General features: G+C 50.3%; 1 protein-coding gene across 1 annotated transcript in view; it reads right to left on the bottom strand.

Annotated features, from left to right (window-relative positions):
- Positions 1-18998: 18998 nt before the first annotated feature.
- The window catches only part of LOC127925040 (histidine-rich glycoprotein-like), a 2421-nt gene continuing 2099 nt past the window's right edge, over positions 18999-19320 (bottom strand). Inside the window, exon 4 of the mRNA XM_052509783.1 lies at positions 18999-19320. This exon is cut by the window's right edge and continues 100 nt beyond it. Within this exon, the coding sequence (XP_052365743.1) occupies positions 19054-19320 (267 nt within the window). The 3' untranslated portion in view covers positions 18999-19053.

Below are 19320 nucleotides of genomic sequence, written 5' to 3'. Positions count from 1 at the left end.
GACAACCTGCCACTCAGCATCAGCTCCAGACTGCAGTATGGCCCAAGCTGCAGGGGAGCAGGGCAGAAGAGGAAACACTATGGTAATGGGAAACACACGTCCCTCCATCTCCCTTGCTTTTTTCAGAGACCGCAGAGAGAGCGTCCATTCAACAGGCGACTGGAGTCCAAAAGGCATCATTTATAACAGGAGCTCCACGCCACCACAGTTACACACACACACACACACACACCACGGTTCCTGCCAGTTATGACCACAACACAGTGAGGCATTGAGAAGTAAGAAAGGAGGAGGGGGAAGAGCGGGAAAGAGGTGTCTGGACAGAAAGAAGGGAAAGAGGTGTCTGGACAGAAAGAAGGGAAAGAGGTGTCTGGACAGAAAGAAGGGAAAGAGGTGTCTGGACAGAAAGAAGGGAAAGAGGTGCCTGGACAGAAAGAAGGGAAAGAGGTGCCTGGACAGAAAGAAGGGAAAGAGGTGTCTGGACAGAAAGAAGGGAAAGGGGTGCCTGGACAGAAAGAAGGGAAAGAGGTGCCTGGACAGAAAGAAGGGAAAGGGGTGCCTGGACAGAAAGAAGGGAAAGAGGTGTCTGGACAGAAAGAAGGGAAAGGGGTGCCTGGACAGAAAGAATGGAAAGAGGTGTCTGGACAGAAAGAAGGGAAAGAGGTGCCTGGACAGAAAGAAGGGAAAGGGGTGCCTGGACAGAAAGAAGGGAAAGAGGTGTATGGACAGAAAGAAGGGAAAGGGGTGCCTGGACAGAAAGAAGGGAAAGAGGTGCCTGGACAGAAAGAAGGGAAAGGGGTGCCTGGACAGAAAGAAGGGAAAGGGGTGCCTGGACAGAAAGAAGGGAAAGAGGTGCCTGGACAGAAAGAAGGGAAAGGGGTGCCTGGACAGAAAGAAGGGAAAGAGGTGTCTGGACAGAAAGAAGGGAAAGGGGTGCCTGGACAGAAAGAAGGGAAAGAGGTGCCTGGACAGAAAGAAGGGAAAGGGGTGCCTGGACAGAAAGAAGGGAAAGGGGTGCCTGGACAGAAAGAAGGGAAAGAAGGGTATGGACAGAAAGAAGGGAAAGGGGTGCCTGGACAGAAAGAAGGGAAAGAGGTGCCTGGACAGAAAGAAGGGAAAGAGGTGCCTGGACAGAAAGAAGGGAAAGAGGTGCCTGGACAGAAAGAAGGGAAAGAGGTGCCTGGACAGAAAGAAGGGAAAGAGGTGCCTGGACAGAAAGAAGGGAAAGAGGTGCCTGGACAGAAAGAAGGGAAAGAGGTGCCTGGACAGAAAGAAGGGAAAGGGGTGCCTGGACAGAAAGAAGAGAAAGAGGTGCCTGGACAGAAAGAAGGGAAAGATTGAATGATGATAAGGCAGGGAGGAAAAATAGACAATTATGATAAGGCAGGAAGGAAAAAGTGACAATGATGATAAGGCAGGGAGGAAAAAGAGACTGGATGATGATAAGGCAGGAAGGAAAAAGAGACAATGATGATAAGGCAGGAAGGAAAAAGATACAATGATGATAAGGCATGGAGGAAAAAGAGACAATGATGATAAGGCAGGGAAGGAAAAAGAGACAATGATGATAAGGCAGGGAGGAAAAAGAGACAATGATGATAAGGCAGGGAGGAAAAAGAGACAATGATGATAAGGCAGGGAGGAAAAAGAGACTGAATGATGATAAGGCAGGGAGGAAAAAGAGACAATGATGATAAGGCAGGGAGGAAAAAGAGACAATGATGATAAGGCAGGGAGGAAAAAGAGACAATGATGATAAGGCAGGGAGGAAAAAGAGACAATGATGATAAGGCAGGGAGGAAAAAGAGACAATGATGATAAGGCAGGGAGGAAAAAGAGACAATGATGATAAGGCAGGGAGGAAAAAGAGACAATGATGATAAGGCAGGGAGGAAAAAGAGACAATGATGATAAGGCAGGGAGGAAAAAGAGACAATGATGATAAGGCAGGAAGGAAAAAGAGACAATGATGATAAGGCAGGGAGGAAAAAGAGACAATGATGATAAGGCAGGGAGGAAAAAGAGACAATTATGATAAGGCAGGGAGGAAAAAGAGACAATGATGATAAGGCAGGGAGGAAAAAGAGACAATGATGATAAGGCAGGGAGGAAAAAGAGACAATGATGATAAGGCAGGGAAGGAAAAAGAGACAATGATGATAAGGCAGGGAGGAAAAAGAGACAATGATGATAAGGCAGGGAGGAAAAAGAGACAATGATGATAAGGCAGGGAGGAAAAAGAGACAATGATGATAAGGCAGGGAGGAAAAAGAGACCATGATGATAAGGCAGGGAGGAAAAAGAGACAATGATGATAAGGCAGGGAGGAAAAAGAGACAATGATGATAAGGCAGGGAGGAAAAAGAGACAATGATGATAAGGCAGGGAGGAAAAAGAGACAATGATGATAAGGCAGGGAGGAAAAAGAGACAATTATGATAAGGCAGGGAGGAAAAAGAGACCATGATGATAAGGCAGGGAGGAAAAAGAGACAATGATGATAAGGCAGGGAGGAAAAAGAGATTGAATGATGATAAGGCAGGGAGGAAAAAGAGACTGAATGATGATAAGGCAGGGAAGGAAAAAGAGACTGAATGATGCTAAGGCAGGAAGGAAAAAGATACAGGCCTACAGCAGCTCACACACCGTCTTTGCACTGATACATCATTGGGCTGGACTGTTTGCCTGTTAAATGGTATCGCCTTGCATTGCCTCCATGTGTTGTGTATATGTGTCTGTGCGTGTGTGTGTCTTGTCCATGTGTTGTGAATAAGTCTGTGTGTGTGTGTGTGTGTGTGTGTGTGTGTGTGTGTGTGTGTGTGTGTGTGTGTGTGTGTGTGTGTGTTGTGTGTGTGTGTGTGTGTGTGTGTGTGTGTGTGTGTGTGTGTGTGTGTGTGTGTGTGTGTGTGTGTGTGTCTTGTCCATGTGTTGTGAATAAGGACCTGGTGCTGTTTTCACTTCAGAACTTCTCTGCCAACCCTCCTATTCACTCTCTCGCAGATCAGCTACTACATACACACTTAGGTGAGAGAATAGTAGAGAGGGAGGAAAGGGGAGGAAAGGGAGAGGGGGAGGAGGAGAGCCTTCTGAGCTCAGTTGGTAGAGCAGGGAGGAAAGCCAGGAGTAGAGGGTTCAGGAACCCAGAGAATGAAACACATGATGTAGAGGGAGGAAAGATATATTATTATTATATATTATTATATATTAGAAAGATGAGAGGAAGGAAAGAGGAAAGATGAGAGGGAGGAAAGATGGAGGAAAGAGGAGAGGGGGAGGAAAGTGGAGAGAGGGAGGAAAGAGGAGAGAGGGAGGAAAGAGGAGAGAGGAAAGAGGAAAGAGGAGAGAGGAAAGAGGAAAGAGGAGAGAGGAGAGAGGGAGGAAAGAAGAGAGTGGGAGGAAAGAAGAGAGTGGGAGGAAAGAAGAGAGTGGGAGGAAAGAAGGAGGAAAGAGTAAAGAGGAGAGGGAGGAAAGATGAGGGAGGAAAGAGGAGAGGGAGGAAAGGGGAGAGGTGGGAGAGAGGAGAGAGGGAGGAAAGAGGAGAGATGGAGGAGAGAGGTAGGAAAGAGGAGAGAGGGAAGAAAGAGGAGAGAGGGAGGAAAGATGAGGGAGGAGAGGAGAGAGGTAGGAAAGAGGAGAGAGAGGAAAGATGAGAGGGAGGAGAGGAGAGAGGGGAGAGAGGATAGGGAGGAAAGAGGAGAGAGGGAGGAGAGGATAGGGAGGAAAGAGGAGAGAGGGGAGAGAGGGAGGAAAGAGGAGAGAGGGAGGAGAGAGGAGAGAGGGGAGAGGGAGGAGAGAGGGAGGAAAGAGGAGAGAGGGAGGAGAGAGGAGAGAGGGAGGAGAGAAGGAGAGTGCTGAAAGGGACTAGGATGGAGCAGAGGAAAGGATAGAAAATACCTATTCCATTAGTATGGCACAGTGCCTGAAAGTGATTGTGAGTTTAAAGGTTAATTTATATAGGAGAGACGTGGGATGACTAAGCACAATGGATTATATGTGAATTAGAATATGGAGCAGTCTGACTGCTTTTATCCTATTCCCCTGGTGAATTGTTGGGCGTCACGGTGACCATCAATAATTGTGTCAGCCATGTTGGGGAAAGTCTGAGGAGTCGGGAGCTAGAAATACAATCACTAGATAAGACACAGACCTGCTAGGAGAGCCCAGAGCAGCCTCCCAGATCCAGACAGTTTGAAACAGACACAGAACTACTAGGAGAGCCCAGTGCAGCCTCCCAGATCCAGACAGTAAGAAACAGACACAGACCTACTTAGGAGAGCCCAGAGCAGCCTCCCAGATCCAGACAGTTAGAAACAGACACAGACCTACTAGGAGAGCCCAGAGCAGCCTCCCAGATCCAAACAGTAAGAAACAGACACAGACCTACTAGGAGTGCCCAGAGCAGCTTCCCAGATCCAGACAGTAAGAAACAGACACAGACCTACTAGGAGAGCCCAGAGCAGCCTCCCAGATCCAGACAGTAAGAAACAGACACAGACCTACTAGGAGAGCCCAGAGCAGCCTCCCATATCCAGACAGTAAGAAACAGACACAGACCTACTAGGAGAGCCCAGAGCAGCCCCCCAGATCCAGACAGTAAGAAACAGACACAGACCTACTAGGAGAGCCCAGAGCAGCCTCCCAGATCCAGACAGTTAGAAACAGACACAGACCTACGAGGAGAGCCCAGCGCAGCCTCCCAGATCCAGACAGTAAGAAACAGACACAGACCTACTAGGAGAGCCCAGAGCAGCCTCCCAGATCCAGACAGTTAGAAACAGACACAGACCTACTAGGAGAGCCCAGAGCAGCCTCCCAGATCCAAACAGTAAGAAACAGACACAGACCTACTAGGAGTGCCCAGAGCAGCTTCCCAGATCCAGACAGTAAGAAACAGACACAGACCTACTAGGAGAGCCCAGAGCAGCCTCCCAGATCCAGACAGTAAGAAACAGACACAGACCTACTAGGAGAGCCCAGAGCAGCCTCCCAGATCCAGACAGTAAGAAACAGACACAGACCTACTAGGAGAGCCCAGAGCAGCCCCCCAGATCCAGACAGTAAGAAACAGACACAGACCTACTAGGAGAGCCCAGAGCAGCCTCCCAGATCCAGACAGTAAGAAACAGACACAGACCTACTAGGAGAGCCCAGAGCAGCCTCCCAGATCCAGACAGTTAGAAACAGACACAGACCTACGAGGAGAGCCCAGAGCAGCCTCCCAGATCCAGACAGTAAGAAACAGACACAGACCTACTAGGAGAGCCCAGAGCAGCCTCCCAGATCCAGACAGTAAGAAACAGACACAGACCTACGAGGAGAGCCCAGAGCAGCCTCCCAGATCCAGACAGTAAGAAACAGACACAGACCTACCAGGAGAGCCCAGAGCAGCCTCCCAGATCCAGACAATTAGAAACAGACACAGACCTACTAGGAGAGCCCAGAGAAGCCTCCCAGATCCAGACAGTAAGAAACAGACACAGACCTACTAGGAGAGCCCAGAGCAGCCTCCCAGATCCAGACAGTAAGAAACAGACACAGACCTACCGGAGAGCCCAGAGCAGCCTCCCAGATCCAGACAGTTAGAAACAGACACAGACCTACTAGGAGAGCCCAGAGCAGCCTCCCAGATCCAGACAGTAAGAAACAGACACAGACCTACCAGGAGAGCCCAGAGCATCCTCCCAGATCCAGACAGTTAGAAACAGACACAGACCTACTAGGAGAGCCCAGAGCAACCTCCCAGATCCAGACAGTAAGAAACAGACACATACCTACTAGGAGAGCCCAGAGCAGCCTCCCAGATCCAGACAGTAAGAAACAGACACAGACCTACTAGGAGGGCCCAGAGCAGCCTCCCAGATTCAACCAGTAAGAAACAGACACATACCTACTAAGAGAGCCCAGAGCAGCCTCCCAGAGCAGCCTCCCAGATTCAGCCAGTAAGAAACAGACACAGACCTACCAGGAGAGCCCAGAGCAGCCTCCCAGATCCAGACAGTTAGAAACAGACACAGACATACTAGGAGAGCCCAGAGCAGCCTCCCAGATCCAGACAGTTAGAAACAGACACAGACATACTAGGAGAGCCCAGAGCAGCCTCCCAGATCCAGCCAGTGTATGAGTCATTTATAATCAATTACCTTCACGGCATGAAGTCATTTTAAACTGCCACGTCAGGATAATAGCTGCCATGAGACCAATGCTTCCAACTGCACCATCTGTGAGGAATCATCAGCCAAACCATCAAATACAATATAGCCTCAGAGGTAAAGGAGGGAGGGAGGAGGGATGTGAGGATGGAGGGAGGGAGGAGGGATGTGAGGATGGAGGGAGGGAGGAGGGATGTGAGGATGGAGGGAGGGAGGAGGGATGTGAGGATGGAGGGAGGGAGGAGGGATGTGAGAATGGAGGGAGGAGGGATGTGAGAATGGAGGGAGGAGGGATGTGGAGAGATGGAGGGAGGGAGGAGGGATGGAGGATGGAGGGGGAGGAGGATGTGGATGGAGGGGGATGGATGATGGAGGGAGGATGGATGGAGGAGGAGGGATGTGAGGATGGAGGGGGGAGGGATGGAGATGGAGGATGGAGGATGGAGGGAGGATGAGGGATGTGGGGAGGATGTGAGGATGGAGGGAGGGAGGAGGGATGTGGGGAGGATGTGAGGATGGAGGGATGTGGGGAGGGGGGGATGTGGGGAGGGGGAGGAGGGATGTGGGGAGGGGGAGAAGGGATGTGGGGAGGAAGGAGGAGGGATGTGGGGAGGAAGGGAGGAGGGATGTGAGGATGGAGGGAGGGAGGAGGTGCTTTTCTTATTTTTCCTTCTGTGGCAAGTTCACACAAAAGAGCTCCTTCTTTAGCCTTTATCCTAGGGACGCTGCGCAAATACCTGCGGGATAAAATCAAACCCCTCCGAGAATTATATTAGCAATGCCAGCCGCGCGGTCGCATATTTCCCCTTTATTTTTATAACGGCGGTGAAAGACTCCATTACACTGTTTCTCTAAAAAAGACTTAAATCCCAGACAGAAGCTGAATTCAGGAGGACGGAGAGAGAGAGTTAGGGAGCGAGGGAGGGAGAGAGAGAGTTAGGGAGGGAGAGAGAGAGTTAGGGAGGGAGAGAGGGAGAGAGAGAGTTAGGGAGGGAGGGAGGGAGAGAGAGAGAGAGTTAGGGAGGGAGTGAGAGAGAGAGTTAGGGAGGGAGGGAGAGACGGCCAGGTAAAAGAGAAGGGGGGCATTTTTGAAGGCTTACACGTGTTCTGGAATAATAATGGACTTTTCACTCTCCTGCTCCAGCACATGTGGAGAGGAGGAGGGGAAGGACACTACAGGGGAGAGGAGGCAGGGCGAGGACACTACAGGGGAGAGGGGAAGGGCGAGGACACTGCAGGGGAGAGGAGGCAGGGCGAGGACACTACAGGGGAGAGGGAAGGGCGAGGTGGGGGGCACTACAGGGGGAGAGGAGGAAGGGCGAGGGGAGGACACTGCAGGGGAGAGGAGGCAAGGCGAGGACACTACAGGGGGAGAGGGGAAGGGCGGGGGAGGACACTACAGGGGGAGAGGAGGAAGGGCGAGGGGGGACACTACAGGGGGAGAGGAGGAAGGGCGAGGGGGAGGACACTACAGGGGAGAGAGGAGGAAGGGCGAGGGGGAGGACACTACAGGGGAGAGGAGGAAGGGTGAGGGGGGGGGAGGACACTAGAGGGGAGAGGAGGAAGGGCGAGGGGGGAGGACACTACATGGGGAGAGGAGGAAGGGCGAGTTGGGAGGACACTACAGGGGGAGAGGAGGAAGGGCGAGGGGGAGGACACTACAGGGGAGAGGAGGAAGGGCGAGGGGGAGGACACTACAGGGGGAGAGGAGGAAGGGCGAGGGGGAGGACACTACAGGGGAGAGGAGGAAGGGCGAGGGGGAGGACACTACAGGGGAGAGGGGAAGGGCGAGGGGGAGGACACTAGAGGGGAGAGGAGGAAGGGCGAGGGGGAGGACACTAGAGGGGAGAGGAGGAAGGGCGCGGGGGAAGGACACTACAGTGGGAGAGGAGGAAGGGCGAGGGGGAGGACACTACAGGGGAGAGGAGGAAGGGCGAGGGGGAGGACACTACAGGGGAGAGGGAAGGGCGAGGGGGAGGACACTACAGGGGGAGAGGAGGAAGGGCGGGGGAGGACGCTACAGGGGAGAGGAGGAAGGGCGAGGGGGAGGACGCTACATGGGGAGGAGGAGGAAGGGCGAGGGGGACGGACGCTACATGGGGAGAGGAGGAAGGGCGACACTACATGGGGAGAGGAGGGAGGGCGAGGGGGAGGACACTACATGGGGAGAGGAGGAAGGGCGAGGGGGAGGGACGCTACATGGGGAGAGGAGGAAGGGCGAGGGGGAGGACGCTACATGGGGGGAGAGGAGGAAGGGCGAGGGGTCGGACACTACATGGGGAGAGGAGGAAGGGCGACACTACATGGGGAGAGGAGGAAGGGCGAGGGGAGGACACTACAGGGGGAGAGGAGGAAGGGCGAGGGGAGGACACTACAGGGGAGAGGAGGAAGGGCGAGGGGAGGACACTACAGGGGAGAGGAGGAAGGGCGAGGGGGAGGACACTACAGGGGGAGGAGGAAGGGCAAGGACACTACAGGGGAGAGGGGAAGGGCGGGGGGGCACTACAGGGGAGAGGAGGTAGGGCGGGGGGGCACTACAGGGGGAGAGGAGGAAGGGCGAGGGGGAGGACACTACAGGGGGAGAGGGGAAGGGCGAGGGGGAGGACACTACATGGGGAGAGGAGGAAGGGCGAGGGGGGAGGACACTACAGGGGAGAGGAGGAAAGGCGAGGGGGAGGACGCTACAGGGGGAGAGGAGGAAGGGCGAGGGGGGAGGACGCTACATGGGGAGAGGAGGAAGGGCGAGGGGGGCACTACAGGGGAGAGGGAGGAAGGGTGAGGGGGAGGGACGCTACATGGGGAGAGGAGGAAGGGCGAGGGGGAGGACACTACATGGGGAGAGGAGGAAGGGCGAGGGGGAGGACACTACATGGGGAGAGGAGGAAGGGCGAGGGGAGAGGAGGGAGGAAGCGAGGGGGAGGACACTACATGGGGAGAGGAGGAAGGAGGGGGGACGCTTGCTGGGGGACAGGGCCTAGTGGTTAGAGACTACCCATGGGGAGGAGGGAGACAGGTAGGGGTTAGAGACAGGTAGCCTAGTGGTTGAGACAGAAGGGTTTGGAGGGTAGCCTAGTGGTTCGAGACAGGTAGCCTAGTGGGAAGACAGGTAGCCTAGTGGTTAGACAGGTAGCCTAGTGGTTAGAGACAGGTAGCCTAGTGGTTAGAGACAGGTAGCCTAGTGGTTAGAGACAGGTAGCCTAGTGGTTAGAGACAGGTAGCCTAGTGGTTTGAGACAGGTAGCCTAGTGGTTCGAGACAGGTAGCCTAGTGGTTTGAGACAGGTAGCCTAGTGGTTCGAGACAGGTAGCCTAGTGGTTCGAGACAGGTAGCCTTGTGGTTCGAGACAGGTAGCCTAGTGGTTCGAGACAGGTAGCCTAGTGGTTCGAGACAGGTAGCCTAGTGGTCAGAGACAGGTAGCCTAGTGGTCAGAGACAGGTAGCCTAGTGGTCAGAGACAGGTAGCCTAGTGGTCAGAGACAGGTAGCCTAGTGGTCAGAGACAGGTAGCCTAGTGGTTCGAGACAGGTAGCCTAGTGGTTCGAGACAGGTAGCCTAGTGGTTAGAGACAGGTAGCCTAGTGGTTAGAGACAGGTAGCCTAGTGGTTCGAGACAGGTAGCCTAGTGGTTCGAGACAGGTAGCCTAGTGGTTCGAGACAGGTAGCCTAGTGGTTAGAGACAGGTAGCCTAGTGGTTAGAGACAGGTAGCCTAGTGGTCAGAGACAGGTAGCCTAGTGGTTCGAGACAGGTAGCCTAGTGGTTCGAGACAGGTAGCCTAGTGGTTCGAGACAGGTAGCCTAGTGGTTAGAGACAGGTAGCCTAGTGGTTCAGAGACAGGTAGCCTAGTGGTTCGAGACAGGTAGCCTAGTGGTTCAAGACAGGTAGCCTAGTGGTTAGAGACAGGTAGCCTAGTGGTTCGAGACAGGTAGCCTAGTGGTTCGAGACAGGTAGCCTAGTGGTTAGAGACAGGTAGCCTAGTGGTTAGAGACAGGTAGCCTAGTGGTTAGAGTGTTTACCCAGTAACCGAAAGGTTGCTGGATTGAATCCCCGAGTTGACAAGGTAAAAATCTGTCATTCTGCCCCTGTCATTCCTAGGCCGTCATTGAAACTAAGAATTTGTTCTGAACTGACTTGCCTAGTTAAATATAAGTTAAATAGCAAGCAGAGGGGGAGAAGGAAGGACTGTTCTCTCCTTTATGGTAGAGAGAGAGAGGGTCTCCTTTATGGAAGAGAGAGAGAGGGTCTCCTTTATGGTAGAGAGAGAGAGGGTCTCCTTTATGGTAGAGAGAGAGGGTCTCCATAATGGAAGAGAGAGAGGGTCTCCATACTGGAAGAGAGAGAGATGGTCTCCATACTGGAAGAGAGAGAGATGGTCTCCATAATGGAAGAGAGAGAGAGGGTCTCCTTTATGGAAGAGAGAGAGAGGGTCTCCTTTATGGAAGAGAGAGAGAGGGTCTCCTTTATGGAAGAGAGAGAGGGTCTCCTTCATGGAAAAGAGAGAGGGTCTCCATAATGGAAGAGAGAGAGGGTCTCCATAATGGAAGAGAGAGAGGGTCTCCTTTATGGAAGAGAGAGAGAGGGTCTCCTTAATGAAAGAGAGAGAGGGTCTCCTTAATGAAAGAGAGAGAGGGTCTCCTTTATGGAAGAGAGAGAGAGGGTCTCCTTTAAGGAAGAGAGAGAGGGTCTCCTTTATGGAAGAGAGAGAGAGGGTCTTTAAGGAAGAGAGGGTCTCCTTTAGACCTGCCTATAAAATAACCTTTAGGCAGACCTATAGAAAAACCTTTAGGCCTACCTATAGAAAAACCTTTAGGCCGACCTATAGAAAAACCTTTAGGCCTACCTATAGAAAAACCTTTAGGTCTACCTATAGAAAAACCTTTAGGCCGACCTATAGAAAAACCTTTAGGCCTACCTATAGAAAAACCTTTAGGCCTACCTATAGAAAAACATTTAGGCCTACCTATAGAATAACCTTTAGGCCGACCTATAGAAAAACATTTAGGCCTACCTATAGAATAACCTTTAGGCCGGCCTATAGAAAAACATTTAGGCCTACCTATAGAATAACCTTTAGGCCGGCCTATAGAAAAACATTTAGGCCTACCTATAGAAAAACATTTAGGCCTACCTATAGAATAACCTTTAGGCCGGCCTATAGAAAAACATTTAGGCCTACCTATAGAATAACCTTTAGGCCTACCTATAGAATAACCTTTAGGCCTACCTATTGAAACATGTACTAAAAACAACTCTGCATCTCTGCCCAGCCTGGCAAGAGCAGCCCGAAGGTGTTATCATCCCCAGTGTCTCTGCCAGGTCTGAGAGGATGTTCTCCACTGCTGCCCTGCTCTCCAGACACCATCACATGACCCTGAAGCAACAGACTACTGGCCAAACTCATGTTTCTAAAAATGAATTCAAAAGGCACTGAACCTAATAAGGCATTTTTAATTTAATTTGTATTTAATTCTAAGTAAGTCACAGACTGTATGAGCAATTTATAGACTATAATGACTTAATACAACATAATGTTGTTTAATTGCTGAGAGCTTTATGTCCCTACCAGCCAGAGTCCCAAATGATTCACAATGTATTTCTTTGTAACTGTAGGCTTGAAATAATAGAAATAATACAGCCTAAATAATTCATTTTGGTTCCTTCTTCGTCTCCCTGTCTGTCTCCTGACCTATTTAGAGTGCTTATATGCTGTTTAATATGACATGTGGCCTATTTGAAATGATGAGCACTTCTTTTCATTAAAATCATATGGTTTGGTTTCAATAGTTCAAAACCAATTGGTAGGTCCAGGTAGTCACCAAGATAGATAGATGGCTGTTGGTTCAACTGTGATCTTAATGGAGGGAGCGGGTTGGGAGATCCTGTGAGATCCAGTTTTGATCCTGTGAGCACAGAACAGATTTGATCCTGTGAGCACAGAACAGATTTGATCCTGTGAGCACAGAACAGATTTGATCCTGTGAGCACAGAACAGATTTGATCCTGTGAGCACAGAACAGATTTGATCCTGTGAGCACAGTACAGATTTGATCCTGTGAGCACAGAACAGTTTTGATCCTGTGAGCACAGAACAGTTTTGATCCTGTGAGCACAGTACAGTTTTGATCCTGTGAGCACAGTACAGTTTTGATCCTGTGAGCACAGTACAGTTTTGATCCTGTGAGCACAGTACAGTTTTGATCCTGTGAGCACAGAACAGATTTGATCCTGTGAGCACAGAACAGTTTTGATCCTGTGAACACAGAACAGATTTGATCCTGTGAGCACAGAACAGATTTGATCCTGTGAGCACAGAACAGATTTGATCCTGTGAGCACAGAACAGATTTGATCCTGTGAGCACAGAACAGATTTGATCCTGTGAGCACAGAACAGATTTGATCCTGTGAGCACAGTACAGATTTGATCCTGTGAGCACAGAACAGTTTTGATCCTGTGAGCACAGAACAGTTTTGATCCTGTGAGCACAGAACAGATTTGATCCTGTGAGCACAGAACAGATTTGATCCTGTGAGCACAGTACAGTTTTGATCCTGTGAGCACAGAACAGATTTGATCCTGTGAGCACAGAACAGTTTTGATCCTGTGAGCACAGAACAGATTTGATCCTGTGAGCACAGAACAGTTTTGATCCTGTGAGCACAGAACAGATTTGATCCTGTGAGCACAGAACAGATTTGATCCTGTGAGCACAGAACAGTTTTGATCCTGTGAGCACAGAACAGATTTGATCCTGTGAGCACAGAACAGTTTTGATCCTGTGAGCACAGAACAGATTTGATCCTGTGAGCACAGAACAGTTTTGATCCTGTGAGCACAGAACAGATTTGATCCTGTGAGCACAGAACAGTTTTGATCCTGTGAGCACAGAACAGATTTGATCCTGTGAGCACAGAACAGTTTTGATCCTGTGAGCACAGAACAGATTTGATCCTGTGAGCACAGAACAGTTTTGATCCTGTGAGCACAGAACAGATTTGATCCTGTGAGCACAGAACAGATTTGAGTGGAACGGTAAAGGAAGTGGAGCACCGCTCACATACTCTGCATTACACACACAGTCTCAGCCACGACACCGACCAGCATACATTAATTACACCCACAGTCTCAGCCACGACACCGACCAGCATACATTAATTACACCCACAGTCTCAGCCACGACACCGAACAGCATACATTAATTACACCCACAGTCTCAGCCATGACACCGACCAGCATACATTAATTACACCCACAGTCTCAGCCACGACACCGACCAGCATACATTAATTACACCCACAGTCTCAGCCACGACACCGACCAGCATACATTAATTACACCCACAGTCTCAGCCACGACACCGACCAGCATACATTAATTACACCCACAGTCTCAGCCACGACACCGACCAGCATACATTAATTACACCCACAGTCTCAGCCACGACACCGACCAGCATACATTAATTACACCCACAGTCTCAGCCACGACACCGACCAGCATACATTAATTACACCCACAGTCTCAGCCACGACACCGACCAGCACACATTAATTACACCCACAGTCTCAGCCACGACACCGACCAGCATACATGAATTACACCCACAGTCTCAGCCATGACACCGACCAGCATACATTAATTACACCCACAGTCTCAGCCACGACACCGACCAGCATACATTAATTACACCCACAGTCTCAGCCACGACACTGACCAGCATACATTAATTACACCCACAGTCTCAGCCCCGACGCCGACCAGCATACATTAATTTCACCCAGTCTCAGCCCGACACCGACCAGCATACATTAATTACACCCACAGTCTCAGCCACGACACTGACCAGCATACATTAATTACACCCACAGTCTCAGCCACGACACCGACCAGCATACATTAATTACACCCACAGTCTCAGCCACGACACCGACCAGCATACATTAATTACACCCACAGTCTCAGCCATGACACCGACCAGCATACATGAATTACACCCACAGTCTCAGCCATGACACCGACCAGCATACATTAATTACACCCACAGTCTCAGCCATGACACCGACCAGCATACATTAATTACACACACAGTCTCAGCCACGACACCGACCAGCATACATTAATTACACCCACAGCCTCAGCCACGACACCGACCAGCATACATTAATTACACACACAGTCTCAGCCACGACACCGACCAGCATACATTAATTACACACACAGTCTCAGCCACGACACCGACCAGCATACATTAATTACACACACAGTCTCAGCCACGACACCGACCAGCATACATTAATTACACCCACAGTCTCAGCCACGACACCGACCAGCATACATTAATTACACCCACAGTCTCAGCCACGACACCGACCAGCATACATTAATTACACCCACAGTCTCAGCCACGACACCGACCAGCATACATGAATTACACACACAGTCTCAGCCACGACACCGACCAGCATACATGAATTACACCCACAGTCTCAGCCACGACACCGACCAGCATACATGAATTACACACATAGTCTCAGCCATGACACCGACCAGCATACATTAATTACACCCACAGTCTCAGCCACGACACCGACCAGCATACATGAATTACACACATAGTCTCTGCCATGACACCGACCAGCATACATTAATTACACCCACAGTCTCAGCCATGACACCGACCAGCATACATTAATTATACACACAGTCTCAGCCACGACACCGACCAGCATACATTAATTACACCCACAGTCTCAGCCATGACACCGACCAGCATACATGAATTAGACACACAGTCTAAGCCACGACACCGACCAGCATACATGAATTACACCCACAGTCTCAGCCACGACACCGACCAGCATACATGAATTACACCCACAGTCTCAGCCACGACACTGACCAGCATACATTAATTACACCCACAGTCTCAGCCACGACACCGACCAGCATACATGAATTACACCCACAGTCTCAGCCACGACACTGACCAGCATACATTAATTACACCCACAGTCTCAGCCACGACACCGACCAGCATACATTAATTACACACACAGTCTCAGCCACGACACCGACCAGCATACATTAATTACACCCACAGTCTCAGCCATGACACCGACCAGCATACATTAATTACACCCACAGTCTCAGCCATGACACCGACCAGCATACATTAATTACACCCACAGTCTCAGCCATGACACTGACCAGCATACATCAATTACACACACAGTCTCAGCCACGACACCGACCAGCACACATTAATTACACCCACAGTCTCAGCCACGACACCGACCAGCATACATTAATTACACCCACAGTCTCAGCCATGACACCGACCAGCATACATTAATTACACCCACAGTCTCAGCCATGACACTGACCAGCATACATCAATTACACACACAGTCTCAGCCCGACACCGACCAGCATACATTAATTACACCCACATTCTCAGCCATGACACTGACCAGCATACATTAATTACACACACATTCTCAGCCACAACACCAGCCTGCATAAATTACATTTACATTTACATTACATTTAAGTCATTTAGCAGACGCTAATTACACACACAGTCTCAGCCACGACACCGGCCAGCATACATTAGACACACAGTGACTAGGGCCATGGTTTCAGGGATGACCCCGACACACACACAGTCAGGAAGAGGAGAAAGGGTCAACCAGAGGGCTAGTCCCATAGTCCCCCCTCAAAGCTGGCCAGGAGAGGTCTGGAATCCCCACCCAAAATAACCCCACTCCAACTTTCCCAACCCAAACTTCTATAAGATCCCTTCATTCAAGACACAACTTGTCCCATAATCAAAGCCAACCAACCACCGGCCCTCACTTCTATAAGACTCATCTATCACACTGAGACCCAACTAAACCCAAACCACAACCTGAGACCCCCAACCCCAGATTTAACCCTCCCACCACACACAGCTCTGACAGAGAAGTCTCTCAGCACTGCTGCCTCTGAGGAAGAGACGCTGTCTGTCTGTCTGTCTGTCTGTCTGTCTGTCTGTCTGTCTGTCTGTCTGTCTGTCTGTCTGTCTGTCTGTCTGACTGTCTGACTGTCTGACTGTCTGTCTGTGAGAGGACGTGTTGAACAGAAATTAACAAAAATTTGACCAACTGGGACATTTTGTTAGTCCCCATGAGGTCAAATGCTATTTCTAGGGGGTTTAGGCTTAAGGTTAGAATTATGTTTAGAGTTGGGGTTAGGAGCTAGGGTTAGGTTGAGGGTTAAGGTTCGATTTTTGGGTTACAGCTAGGATTTTAGGAAAATAGGATTTTGGATTTTGAATGAGACTGAATTATGTGTCCCCACAAGGTTAGCTGTACAAGACGGAGTGTGTGTGTGCATGTATGTGTGTGCGTGAGTGCGTATGTGTGTGCGTGTTCAGACTAGTCCAACCAGCAGCAGAGGTCGGTCTAGTCAAACACTCTATTTTCATCATCAGTCAGTCCAGACTGGAGGCACATAATAGTACTGAGGTTAGAATGATGATATGGTGATGTGTGGTGGGGCCGCTCGTGTGTGTGTGTCTGTGCCCCTGTCGCCATCTGGTTGTGTGTCTCTGTGCCTCGTCTCCGTCCGTGTGTGTGTGTGTGTGTCTGTGCCTCCTCTCCATCCGTGTGTGTGTCTCTGTGCCTCGTCTCCGTCCGTGTGTGTGTGTGTGTCTCTGTGCCTCGTCTCCGTCCGTGTGTGTGTCTCTGTGCCTCGTCTCCGTCCGTGTGTGTGTCTCTGTGCCTCGTCTCCGTCCGTGTGTGTGTCTCTGTGCCTCGTCTCCGTCCGTGTGTGTGTGTGTGTGTGTCCCTGTGCCTCGTCTCCGTCCGTGTGTGTGTGTGTGTCCTGTGCCTCGTCTCCGTCCGTGTGTGTGTGTGTGTGTGTGTGTGTGTCTCTGTGCCTCGTCTCCGTCCGTGTGTGTGTCTCTGTGCCTCGTCTCCGTCCGTGTGTGTGTCTCTGTGCCTCGTCTCCGTCCGTGTGTGTGTCTCTGTGCCTCGTCTCCGTCCGTGTGTGTCTCTGTGCCTCGTCTCCGTCCGTGTGTGTGTGTGTCTCTGTGCCTCGTCTCCGTCCGTGTGTGTGTGTGTGTCTCTGTGCCTCGTCTCCGTCCGTGTGTGTGTCTCTGTGCCTCGTCTCCGTCCGTGTGTGTGTGTGTGTGTCTGTGCCTCCGCTCCTTCCGTGTGTGTCTCTCTGTGCCTCGTCTCCGTCCGTGTGTGTGTCTGCCTCCTCTCCGTCCGTGTGTGTGTGTCTCTGTGCCTCGTCTCCGTCCGTGTGTGTGTGTGTCTCTGTGCCTCGTCTCCGTCCGTGTGTGTGTGTGTGTGTCTCTGTGCCTCGTCTCCGTCCGTGTGTGTGTGTGTGTGTCTGTGCCCCTGTCGCCATCTGGTTGTGTAAGTGTAAGATAAGTGTGTTTGTGCTGTGAGGAGCGGAACATTCCAGTGACTACAGACAATTGAGAGGGTGAAATCCCAAAGCCTGGCTGAGTTTAGTCAGTTGGTCATTTGGTTTGGATACAGCATGACTCTCTCTGATCCCCCTGTCAGCTGAATGGCACATTTACCAGCTAATATATAGGTCACCACGCATCATCACTAGCACTACCCTAGTTAACCCTGTACCAACAATACCCTAACCCAGCTTGTGTGTGTGTGTGTGTGTGTGTGTGTGTGTGTGTGTGTGTGTGTGTGTGTGTGTGTGTGTGTGTGTGTGACAGGAAGCTGACAGGAAACTAGCCCAGGTAATCGCCATGATGTCGCCATGCAGTTTTTACTGAACAAGCTGGTTGTAATTGAGTCCAATTTTAAAATTGACTGATTACAACCAGACTAGAAGGTCCTATTAAAGTCCTTATAATTACCTTTATGGAGAAAGAGAGGGGAAAAGAGAGAGGGGGGGACAAAGAAAGAGAGGGGAACAGAGAGAGAGAGGGACAAAGAGAAAGAGAGGGGAACAGAGAGAGAGAGGGACAAAGAGAAAGAGAGGGGAACAGAGAGAGAGAGGGACAAAGAGAAATAGAGGGGAACAGAGAGAGAGAGGGACAAAGACGGGGGGGGGACAAAGAAAGAGAGAGAGAGAGAGAGAAAGGGACAAATAAAGAAAGAGAAACATTTTTCTCAAGTTCTCCTCAAAAGCTAGCTTAACTGAAGCAGAGAGAGACAGAGAGAGAGACAGAGACAGACAGAGAGAGAGACAGAGAGAGAGAGACAGAGAGAGACAGAGAGAGAGAGAGACAGAGAGAGACAGAGAGAGACAGAGAGAGAGACAGAGAGAGACAGTGAGAGAGACAGAGAGAGACAGCGAGAGAGACAGAGAGAGAGAGAGAGACCCAACAAATCATGAGAAAACAAAAAGATAATTACTTAACACATTGGAAAGAATTAACAAAAAAACAGAGCAAACTAGAATGCTATTTGGCCCTACACAGAGAGTACACAGCGGCAGAATACCTGACCACTGTGACTGACCCAAAATTAAGGAAAGCTTTGACTATGTACAGACTCAGTGAGCATAGCCTTGCTATTGAGAAAGGCCGCCGTACGCAGACATGGCTCTCAAGAGAAGACAGGCTATGTGCTCACTGCCCACAAAATGAGGTGGAAACTGAGCTGCACTTCCTAACCTCCTGCCCAATGTATGACCATATTAGAGAGACATATTTCCCCAGATCACACAGATCCACAAAGAATTCGAAAACATATCCAATTTTGAAAAAGTGAGACATACCTACTGGGTTAAATTCCACAGTGTGCCATCACAGCAGCAAGATTTGTGACCTGTTGCCACGAGAAAGGGCAACCAGTGAAGAACAAACACCATTGTAAATACAACCCATATTTATGCTTATTTATTTTATCTTGTGTCCTTTAATTATTTGTACATTGTGTATTGCTTTGGCAATGTTAACACCTGAAGTGATGCCATGTTGAGGAGTTAGACCTGAAGTGATGCCATGTTGAGGAGTTAGACCTGAAGTGATGCCATGTTGAGGAGTTAGTCCTGAAGTGATGCCATGTTGAGGAGTTAGACCTGAAGTGATGCCATGTTGGGGAGTTAGACCTGAAGTGATGCCATGTTGAGGAGTTAGACCTGAAGTGATGCCATGTTGAGGAGTTAGACCTGAAGTGATGCCATGTTGAGGAGTTAGACCTGAAGTGATGCCATGTTGA

This window comes from Oncorhynchus keta, unplaced genomic scaffold (assembly GCF_023373465.1).
Source record: "Oncorhynchus keta strain PuntledgeMale-10-30-2019 unplaced genomic scaffold, Oket_V2 Un_contig_4970_pilon_pilon, whole genome shotgun sequence".
Classification (NCBI taxonomy): domain Eukaryota; kingdom Metazoa; phylum Chordata; class Actinopteri; order Salmoniformes; family Salmonidae; genus Oncorhynchus; species Oncorhynchus keta.
This window is presented reverse-complemented; position numbering and strand designations above follow the sequence as displayed.